Genomic DNA, 11,376 nt, shown 5'->3' with positions numbered 1-11,376 from the left:
CAACAAGTGGACGTGTTTGAGCAACAATTTGAGTATTTAGGAAACCTGCAAATAGTCAGTTAAGGACCCTGCCACAATTTTCAGCAAAGCAAAAGACACGTTTTACACAAAGGTCGAGCCTGGAGTTCAAAGATGGAACTGAGAAGCAACAGAGAAACACAGGCACACAAACAGTCATGGTTTACCAACACACACACACACACACACACGCACGCACACACACACACACACACACACACACACACACACACACACACACACACACACACACATAAACCATATGTGTTTCCTCTAGGAGGCGGTGAACTTCCTGAGTGTGATGACGATGAGAGCGAGGAGGACAGATGCTCCCAGGAAGACTGCTATAACTATGGCTGTGATGGCCCCTGGCCCCATGGCCCCTGCACACAGGCATATATATTTATTTATTTATATGTATATATATATATATATATATATATATATACACACACACAATTAGGAAAGAAAATTTATTTGGTGGTTGTGTGCATGTTGATCAGTCAAAAATGGGACAACTTTACCTTCCTCTTCGTTGAAAACTTCTGTGGCATCATCATAGTCGATGGTGGAGGGATGGTCTGTTAAGTAGTGGGTTTTGGGGGTGGTGTCGCTGGGTGGCTCATCTCCAGACACGGTGTCTTGGTTGTCCCTAGTTGCTGGGGCAGTGTCTAAAACAGTGTCTGCAGAAAAAGGACAACAAGGATAGCTTTTATTTAAAAAAAAAAAAGAAAAGACATGGCTGATGTGCTGCATCAGCTATGATTGCATGTTTTCTTACTGAAGTCTTTCACTGCTCCTCCTTGAATCGCTACCTTATCGTGGTGGAGGGGTTTGTGTGTCCCAGGGATCCCAGGGGCTATGTTGTCTGGGGGCTTTTGCCCCCTGGTAGGGTCTCCCATGGCAAATAGGGTTACCGGGGCCCCGCCCTGGAGCCAGGCCCGGGGAGGGTGCCCGAGGGCGAGCGTCTGTGGCCGGGCCTTAGTCCATGGGGCCCAGCCGGGCACAGCCCGAAGAGGAGACATGGGCCCATCCTCCCGCAGGCCCACCACCCGCAGGAGGCGCCATAGGGGTCGGGTGCATTGTGTGCCGGGTGGCGGCCAGGAGCGGAGGCCCTGGCGGACTGACCCCCGGCTGCCAAGACTGGCAATGGGGACATGGAATGTCACCTCTCTGGTGGGGAAGGAGCCTGAGTTAGTGCGTGAGGTTGAGAGGTACCGGCTAGATATAGTCGGGCTCACCTCTACGCATGGCTTGGGCTCTGGAACCAGTCTCCTGGAGAGGGGCTGGACTCTGTCTCAGTCTGGAGTTGCCCCTGGTGAGAGGCGGCGGGCTGGGGTGGGTATTCTAATATCTCCTCGGCTTGCTGCCGGTACGTTGGGGTTTTTCCCGGTGGACGAGAGGGTTTGTTCCCTGCGCCTTAGGGTCGGGGAACGGGTCCTGACTGTCATCTGCGCTTATGCGCCGAGTGGCAGTTCGGAGTACCCAGCCTTCTTAGAGTCCCTTGGGGGGGGGGGGGGGGGGGGGGGGGGGGGGGGGGTGCTGGAAGGTGCTCCACCTGGAGACTCTGTTGTCCTGCTGGGAGACTTCAATGCTCACGTGGGTAACGACAGCGAGACCTGGAGGGGCGTGATTGGGAGGAACGGCCTCCCTGATCTGAACCCGAGCGGTGCTTTGTTATTGGACTTCTGTGCTAATCACAGTTTGGCCATAGCGAACACCCTGTTCGAACATAAGAGTGTCCATAAGTGCACGTGGCACTACAACGCCTAGTGAGGGTGTGCTGGGAACGTCTAGCAGAGGCCCCAGTCCGCGAGCTCTTCAACGCACACCTCCGGCAGAGCTTCAACAGCATTCCGAGGGAGACTGGGGACATTGAGTCCGAATGGACCATGTTCAGCGTCTCCATTGCCGAAGCTGCTGCAAGGTGGTTGGTGCCTGCCGTGGTGGTAATCCCCGAACCAAATGGTGGACACCAGAGGTGAAGAGAGCCACCAGGCTGAAGAAGGAGTCCTATCGGGCTTGGTTAGCCTGTGCGACTCCGGAGGCAGCCGACAGATATCGACAGGCCAAGCGGAATGCGGCTCGGGCAGTGGCTGAAGCAAAAACTCGGGTGTGGGAGGAGTTCGGAGAGGCCATGGAAAAAGACTTTCGGACTGCCTCAAAGAGATTCTGGCAAACCGTCAGGTGTCTCAGGAGGGGAAAGCGGTGCTCTACCTGCACTGTGTATAGTGCTGGCGGAGCGCTGCTGACGTCGACTGAGAAAATTGTCAGGCGGTGGAAGGAATACTTCGAGGACCTCCTTAATCCCACTGACACGTCTTCCGAGGAGGAAGCAGAGTCTGGGGATGAGGGGAATGACCCGCCAATTTCCGGGGGCGAGGTCACTGAGGCAGTTAAACAACTCCTTGGTGGTAGAGCCCCTGGTGTTGATGAGGTCCGCCCCGAGTTCCTGAAGGCTCTGGACGTTGTAGGGCTGTCCTGGTTGACACGCCTCTGCAATGTTGCGTGGAGATCAGGGGCAGTACCTGTGGACTGGCAGACCGGGGTGGTGGTTCCCATCTTTAAGAAGGGGGACCGGAGGGTGTGTTCCAACTACAGGGGGATCACACTCCTCAGCCTCCCTGGGAAAGTCTATGCCAGGGTGCTGGAAAGGAGAGTTCGTCCGCTAGTCGAACCTCGGATACAGGAAGAACAATGCGGTTTTCGTCCTGGTCGCGGAACACTGGACCAGCTCTTTATCCTCTCCAGGATACTTGAGGGTGCATGGGAGTTTGCCCAACCAGTCTACATGTGTTTTGTGGACTTGGAGAAGGCATTCGACCGTGTCCCTCGGGGTGTCCTGTGGGAGGTGTTGCGGGAGTATGGGGTGTCTGGCCCATTGCTACGGGCCATTCGATCCCTATACAACCGTTGTAAGAGCTTGGTTCGCATTGCCGGCAATAAGTCGGACTCGTTCCCGGTGGGTGATGGGCTCCGCCAGGGCTGCCCTTTGTCTCCGGTTCTGTTCATAATTTTTATGGACAGGATTTCTAGGCGCAGCCAAGTGGCGGAGGGCTTTCGCTTTGGTGGCCTCAGAATCTCATCTCTGATTTTTGCGGATGATGTGGTTCTGTTGGCTTCATCGGGTGAGGGCTTCCAGCTCGCACTGGAACGGTTCGCAGCCGAGTGTGAAGCAGCAGGAATGAGGATCAGCACCTCCAAATCTGAGGCCATGGTTCTCAGCCGGAAAAGGGTGGAGTGCCCACTCCGGGTCGGGGAATAGTTCCTGCCCCAAGTGGAGGAGTTCAAGTATCTTGGGGTCTTGTTCGCGAGTGATGGGAGAAGGGAGCCGGAGATCGACAGACGGATTGGGGCTGCAGCTGCAGTAATGCGGACGCTGCACCGGTCCGTCGTGGTGAAGAGGGAGCTGAGTGTAAAAGCGAAGCTCTCAATTTACCGGTCGATCTACGTCCCTACCCTCACCTATGGCCACGAGCTGTGGGTAGTGACCGAAAGAACGAGATCGCGGATACAAGCGGCAGAAATGAGCTTCCTCTGAAGGGTGGCTGGCCTCTCCCTTAGAGATAGGGTGAGACGTTCGGCCATCCGGGAGGGGCTCAGAGTAGAGCAGCTGCTGCTCCACATCGAAAGGAGCCAGCTGAGGTGGTTCGGGCATCTGACAAGGATGCCCCCTGGGCGCCTCCTGGGTGAGGTGTTCCAGGCATGTCCCACCGGGAGGAGGCCCCGGGGCAGACCCAGGACACGCTGGAGAGATTATATCTCTCGGCTGGCCTGGGAACGCCTTGGTATTCCCCCGGATAAGCTGGAGGAGGTGGCTGGGGAGAGGGAGGTCTGGGCCTCTTTGCTTAGGCTGCTGCCCCCGCGACCCGGCCTCGGATAAAGCGGATGAAGATGGATGGATGGAGTCTTTCACTGACGAGGCGCCAGGTTTGCTAACGGACCTGCTTGTCTTTGTGTTAGTTGGGATGCAAAACTGCATGCATGGGGCTTTCTGTAAGGACTCCAACAGCGTCTCTCTTGTCTCACTGGGTTAACAGCTCAGGTCTGGGTATAAAGATCTCTTTGTAGAAGATGAACATTTTATCCGTTTGAGGTCCAGGTAGAGTCTCTCAACATGTTTCTTTTCCCCCAAAAGGGTTCAGCCAATCTTAAACAGAACAAACAAACAAACATCCTGTAGGAGATGAAGTGATTTGCCGACTCTGCTCTCAACTTCAGTCGTCTCTTCTCCTTCCATCCCAAATCTTCTTTGTCTGGCATTCCTCTGCTCTGAGCATGTAGTCACCCTGAGACTTTTCACACTGCTGCAGTAGCCAGAAAAACACGATGTCTCTCTGGACTTAATTTTTTGTGTTTCCTAACCAATTTTTAGAGTTTAGGAAATGCTCACTTGGAGAGTTTAAACCACTTTAACGGCTTGGTAACAGCTTTGGCAATCGAACAGCTGTACAGATGTTTTTTAGAAGTTAGAGGGGGAAAAACTGATCATCATCTCTGCTTAAAAAATAAGCTCGATGTAGACAAGCCCACCCATTCAGACCCTCACAGATTCAATTATTCTGTCCTCAACTCTGCGCATACCAAAAAACCGTAATGCAAACATATTTACACTCAGCTATTTGACCCTACATATTTACTTTGTGGCCTTTGATGCCCTCAGGAAGCTCCTTCATCCTTATTTCAGGCTCAAATGCACCTTATTTAGTTGCTAACAGAAGGGAAAACACGACAAAATTACTGAAACTAGTGCACATCATATCATGTCTTGTTAGCGGCAGTATCTCTGAAATTCTGATACGCAGCCTGATGTCAGTATTGACTCAGAGTTGTGTGCAGCTTCCTGTCCTGTAGCTGGCTGAAGGTTTGGAGGCCCGGGCCTGTGGCCAGCTCAGGCATCAATGAGGCCTTCAGCCGAGGGCACAAAAGGCAGCTTGTGCGGTCACGCAGGGCAGCAGGCTGCAACCAGTAACAACCGGACAGGCTCTAGCCAGCCAGTGGCTGGGCACTGGATGTCAAACAAACTTGTTTATTAAATATTCTCTATGTGTGAAAGGCTGCACCTTCTGGACAGAATGATTTAATAAGAAGGTTAAAAAAATAATAACATGTTTTCCGTTGGGTTTGTTTCCATGAGGTAGGGTTTGAATCTAGTCAGGGAGCCACTAGAGAAAAAAAATATTATCTACTGTCTGTGCCTCAGCATGTTTGGACTCACAGTTCTTTCACATGACCACTCCAATGGTTTTCTTATAAATGGATTATAATCTCTATTAACGTGGTGATTGTTATTGTGATAATTAGTCAAGTTTGGATTTATATTATTAGAGTTTTTGATATTGTAACCATTCATGCACAACATTTAGCTGTTAAACTGCAATACACGAGTGCATAATTAGTTCATAGTTAATGGAATAATTCATTATAAAGCATTTATGATTTTTAAGGTATACCTACAGAGTCTCACAGAGCTGCATTTTGCAATGGCACATCATGGCACAGTTTGTACTACTCCCATTAAAAAACCAGCACAGTTCATTTTGATATATATATAATGAAGTGCCTGTGAAACAGTTCTGACGTTGGACATCTTATTTGTTGTTCACCTTTTTGTTAGAGCAAGTTCGCACTGTTTTCTGAAAGTAGCAGCACGCACCAGTGCTATGAGGAGTTTTCATTTCTAAAAATAAAAATGAGTTTTAGAAAGAAGTTATTTTCATTTTAAGCCCCCAGAGCATTCAGAGCAACAAACAGCAACAGCAGCCTTGAGTTGTGTTAACATGTGTGCTATATATATAAAATGACAGTTTTGTCTGTCCGATTTAACCATGTGAAGTGTGAACCAGGAAAAGATATTTTGTTTTTTGAACCTTCTAACAAATCAAATGAAATTACATATATTAATTTTAATTTGTAACATATTTGCTGCATCTGTCATTTACGTGCAGTTTCCTGCTCACAGTAGTAGCGCTCACTGCGTGCATATGTGTACATCGCGTTTTTCAGGGTGGAAAAAAATCTTTGCTTGTTTCTCTCTTTTTAAAGATACACAACTCCAGACGTTAGCCTTTCTTCTTATATAGCACAGACTCGCTACGCGTTTGGCAGGCTGTGGGCAGGGCTGATTTCAGACACTAAAAAGCACAGAGGCCCATTTGTTGGGGCCCCTGGCCTCCTTGCTCAGGATTTCACACAAGTCAGACAGGTGACAAAGCACGCAGACGAATGCATGTGTAAAGCAACCTGGCAGAGCATCGAAAACCACAAGTAATGCAGCCCAGACATGACACCGGTGGTGTTGTGTGCCCTCGCTTCGCCATCTTAAAATACCACAGTAGGTGGACACATTTTCCACAGTAAAATATTTGAAAAACAATTGGTGTGTGTTTTGGATTTTACTCTGAAACAAGGACAGCCTGAAGAGACTTTGTTTTCCATTTTCACATTACACAACTACACCACTGTCAAGGCTACGATTTTTAACACTGAGTGTATGTGAGTAATTATCACACTGTTTTTGCTTAAACTTCTTATTTGACATTTCTCTGTGTGTTTCCTATGCTGAGTCAACCAATGAAGCTGCCTGTCACGCTCATCTTGGATGATGTTGTGGTCAAGACTTGTGACAACAATTGACGACACTGCTGTATGACAATGCAGTCGTGCCACTGCAAATTTATATATGAAGTCAGCAGAGATGCAACCTGTAGCCATGACGACTTGGCCTTATTAGCACTTCTCCTGGCGGGAGTTTTTTTTTTGCTCTGTGATCCAACAAAGCATTCATTCGTCAGTGTTGGCAGGCATAGAAGACATGCTTTCACCTTGCAACTGCACCCTCCAAAGTTAGAACAGCCCACAAAATGTAAAAAGCTGTAGGCAAGTCATAACTCCTGCAGACTTGTCTTTCACAATATATGTAGGTGTTGTGTAATCGGTGACAGGTCACACATTTTTCTTTGCCTCTTTCCCATACAAGACAGGGAGGACCTTGTTGCCCCATTGCCCTCTTGACTGCTACTCTGACCTCTAGGCCTGAGAGCCAGTCTACAGTCTCCCGAGGTTTTCTCGAGTGAATCTGAGATATATTCCAAGGAAACACTGGCAGAGGTAAGAGAAAGTGAAAGAAAGAGCAGTGATGTGGCAATCTGTCAAGGGCTATTTCAGATTGTCAATCCAAAATAGCCCTTATTCAGAAAACCAACAGTTTTTGTGTGAAATGTTCTTCTTACCATCTCTAAATTCTCTTCACGCACATAAAATGCACTCCAGAGGTACCAAAATCCAAACCAGCACTACGCTGAATCACTTCAGCTTAGCTCGAGTGAGAGGGCGGCGGGTTTGAGTTTCATACGAACATCAGGCAAAGCAACTGAGTCATCCTGTTCGTCAAAGAGCAGCTTTCACAGCTCTCTCAGTTCTCACAACTGCATCATTTACATCAAGCCGCCGACACACACATCAGGCCCTCAGTGTGCCTTTGTGGGAAAAATGACATGAATACACAAAGTTTTTTGTTTGAGAGCTGTGAGAAACGCAGGCAACATTGTCTAAAAACCCTAAAAATGTACTCATATATAAGAAAAGCTCAGCTATAATAAAAGAAAATACTTTCTTCTTTATGGAGATTATGAAATTATCTCAGTGTCTGTAAAGAAATCACCTCGACCTACTTAAAAAAATGTAAGAAATTAATTTGCCCACATTTAAAATGCGACAGGCTGATGCTTTCTTTGCGGTTTTGCATGTTTCGTTCTGAAACATTTCCACCTCCATTAACTTCTGTGCAACCAGGTGATCTTTATTGTGTATTCCACAAATGTATTCCACAAATATACATACATATATATATATATGTTACTCAGAACTAGAGGTTTTACCTGCATGGACAAAGGCTACCAGGAGGCTGAAGAGTACCAGCAGGCCAACTCTGCAGATGCTGCTGCTGTTATGAACCATGGCGGCTGCAAGCGACGAGCGTCTCCAAAAACTCCTCAAGCAGAGTCTCTTAACGAATAGCTGAGTCTGTGAGGGGAGCAGGAGAAGAGTACGGGGGAGCACAGAAGGGAGAAAGGTGAGGGGAAAGCAAGCAGGAGAGAGAGGGATGGTGGGTGGAACTAGGTGTGCACAGGATTTTCTGGACAGTGTGGACCTTGTGAACACATCATCACGGGGGCCCACCCACTCCACAACTCCAGTCACATAGTTGGGGTGAGAGGTAAACATTCGGGCCTGGTCACATCACGCAGGCCTCTATTGGACATTCAATTCTTAAAGGAAATATCTGACTGCAAACTGGAGGATGTCAGTGATAAACTACGTACTGAGAAAATCTAAAGACAGTATCTTTGTTGATACTGCTTCAAATATGTGGACAGTATTTTAAAGGGGTGCTTCAGCAAACTGGCACTTTCAAAGAGTTGGCGGACTCTTCATAAAATACCAGCTTCTACATGTACGCTCAGGCGGATGGCCCAGTGATATTTTTATTCCGTTCCTGTTAAGTCACCTGCTGCAGGAATTGCTTAGGCGACCTACCAGTGAGGTCATTTTTTTATTTCTGTCGGTTTACTTGTGGTCTGCTCTATCATTTACAAAAAACAGTTTTCATGTGTATTAGGGATCATTGTCCTGTTGGAAGCCCCAACACCCGTCTAGCTGTTGGTTTGAGGTGAAGGTGAAGAATATGGAGGTAGTCCTCTTTTATTATTTCATCCACTTTGTGCAATATACCAATACAACTGGCAGCGAAACAACCCCAGAGCATCACCACCATGCTGGAGAGCTGGTAAAGTGTTATTATATTTGAAAGCCTCACCTTTACCCCTCCAAACCCACCTCTGGTCATTGTAGCCAAATAGCTCAATTTCTGTAAATACGCCTTGGCCTTGTCAAGTTAAGAGATTTTGTAGAACCTTCAGCACACTTCTTAAAAGATTTGAGAGAATATATATATATAAGAGCCAACTCCGCCATTGCCTGGTCCCAAATCCAGGATGAGAAAAGAGGAGGGTTGGGTGTGGGGCTAGCAAGCCCATCCTCTAAAAAAAAGCCATGCTACAGAAACTGCAACAACAAGTACATCCCGACAACTGCCTGGACAGGAAGACTCCTCTTCAGTGGGGCCCATGATGCGTGCCGGTGAAAGCAAGCTCGCCGACAAGTCTTCTTACGACCAATGCCAAGACCAGGATAGGGACCTGTAACATCAGAACCCTGAACGAAAGTGGGAAGTCAGCGCAGGTGGCCAATGAGATGAGAAGATACAGCATCAAGGTTCTCAGACTATGTGAGACCCGATGGATCGGAAGCGGCCAGACCAGACCGTCTTCAGGTGAAACCATAATCTACTCCGGGCACGAAGATGCGGACCACAATCACACCCAAGGACTTGCGCTACTGTTGGCGCCAGAGGCTACAAGGGCGCTGTTGGCATGGAAACCCGTCTCACCAAGACTCATGATAGCCAGGGGCAGGAAGATTACCATCATCCAATGATATGCAGACACTAACACAGCACAAGCAGAAGATATATTTAAGCCTGTATATATACTTTGACTCTGTGAGGATTAGAGAAAATACAAAACAAATTCAAACTTGCCCACCCGATTCTTGTTTTGTAAAGTCACTAAAGATGTATGTTGTCCAATCATTCTGCCCTGGAAAAAGAATAGTTCAAAGAAATCAAGAAAAGGCCAAAATTATCTTGACACGCATGGCAATGATGAGCACATATAAATTTCTGACCATGACTCATGGGTGTAGCCAACAATCTGGCAACGTAGCATGAGGACATTTCAGTTCCTATTTACCCTTTTGAAGATTGATTTGATTTTGTCACTGAGAACAACACAACAAGCCTAATCACTGCACATCTCTGTCGTTTTAGGGGCTTTTTCACAACACAGATCAGTTTCTGGCTGGATGCAAACCTGACAGGTGCTTCCTCTGGGAACTACAAAATCAGATTATCATAGAAAGCACAAACTATGATGACATCGTCAGCAGGTATATCTCATTTAATACCGTTGAATTAAATATTAGATGCTAAGTGCTTAAATTATTAAGTATTACCAAGGGAACTATTTTCACATTTTCAGAACAGAACCAGTTTAACAACCCAAACTGTACTGATGGGGTCATTTTCCTCTTTCTCACCAGCAGGCTCCTGAGTGTCATTTGAGAACCGGCCTACATTTCCACTGGTTCGACCACAGATTATTATCTGGTACTAATGGCTGACATTGGGATGTATCTTCCAATCACTGTCCAATCAGCTTCTTTCCTATCATCAGTGCTCTCAGTAATTCTGACTTCAGGTTCACCAATCTTGTGGTGAAAGTATGCGGAACTGCTTCTAGGCTGGGTATCAGGGCCATGTAGGTGTAGCAAAGCTCACAGCATGGGAAGTCTGGCGCTCAGCATTTGCATTACCTAAATAAGCTCTTGTCACTGGAGTGTTTAGCCTGTGTCGCTTGTAAACTAGATTTTAGGCCCATTAACAAAAGAGTTCCCCTTCAACATTGCAGCTGCTCGTGAGGAAGCTGGAGCTGACTGCAAGTTTTCCGGTATTTCCTGTCTGCAAACTTACACTTACATTAACTTTAAAAATGTTTATGTTCAAAGATTTTGTGTTTATGTTAAAATCTTAGTCATCTCCTTGCGAACAGAAAAATAAAACTCTCTAGGGCTGTCCTGTGGTGTCTTGAACAAGGTTTTGGTAGCAGATCCTTTGGGGCTTGTGGGACATCATGTATGTTGTGAACAGTACTGACTGTGAAGCACTGTGGTCAACATTGTTGTTTTAATATGTGCTATATAAATAAATTTTGATTTTGATTGAACTTGTACCAGAGCACCTAACTTGAGTCTGGGGAGGTAAAGACAGTTCAACACCTTGGGTTGTTTGTCAAGTCTCTTGTGCAGTTTTTGTGTTGTGGCAGGTGCTTTAGGTGTATCTTGGTCTGTGGTAATATGTAGCCGAGAGATTCACAGCCAAAGTAACTTCTGCAAAACATTTCATTGGAACAAGATGATTGTTATTCTTTTCAGCCATAGTTTTAGTGTTGTGGCTGATCACTATAAGTCGGTGGTGTTTTGATAAGTCATTCTTGGGAAGCCCATTCCTCATCACATGTTGATTCTCCAGAGCACGTGCTAAAAAATGTTTTGTTGTTTATGGGAGAATTTTTAATTTCCCCTTTGTGGATTTAAAAATATGACTTGACCATGTAACTAACACTAGCGCCAGCACTGTGGGAAAATGCAGTTTTACTTCCTCAATATCAGTAAGCTGTTTTTGATACTGTACTTTCGAGGCTTAAGTGTTAGTTTTGATTTAAAAAAACAAAACAAACT

At 46.9% G+C, this 11,376-nt stretch overlaps 1 protein-coding gene across 1 annotated transcript; it reads right to left on the bottom strand.

The window, feature by feature from the left end:
* Positions 1-256: 256 nt before the first annotated feature.
* On the bottom strand, positions 257-8,064 carry snorc (secondary ossification center associated regulator of chondrocyte maturation). Its single transcript, XM_026150743.1, has 3 exons — positions 7,899-8,064; positions 543-701; positions 257-401 (listed from the first exon to the last, which is right to left on the bottom strand). The coding sequence occupies exons 1-3, from the start codon at positions 7,975-7,977 to the stop codon at positions 292-294; spliced, it is 348 nt and encodes a 115-aa protein (XP_026006528.1). The 5' UTR covers positions 7,978-8,064; the 3' UTR covers positions 257-291.
* Between the last annotated feature and the right edge of the window lie 3,312 nt (positions 8,065-11,376).

This window comes from Astatotilapia calliptera, chromosome 18 (genome assembly GCF_900246225.1).
Source record: "Astatotilapia calliptera chromosome 18, fAstCal1.2, whole genome shotgun sequence".
Classification (NCBI taxonomy): domain Eukaryota; kingdom Metazoa; phylum Chordata; class Actinopteri; order Cichliformes; family Cichlidae; genus Astatotilapia; species Astatotilapia calliptera.
Note: the sequence above shows the minus strand (reverse complement) of the source record. Positions and strands in the feature narration are given on the sequence as shown.

What these genes read in the sequence shown, in the direction of transcription:
- snorc (XM_026150743.1), bottom strand. Translation starts at nt 7,977, where the DNA reads ATGGTTCATAACAGCAGCAGCATCTGCAGAGTTGGCCTGCTGGTACTC. An exon ending in GGTAGCCTTTGTCCATGCAG is followed by an intron (nt 702 to 7,898) that starts GTAAAACCTCTA and finishes CTTTTTCTGCAG; the next exon opens with ACACTGTTTTAGACACTGCC. An exon ending in AGTTTTCAACGAAGAGGAAG is followed by an intron (nt 402 to 542) that starts GTAAAGTTGTCC and finishes GCCTGTGTGCAG; the next exon opens with GGGCCATGGGGCCAGGGGCC.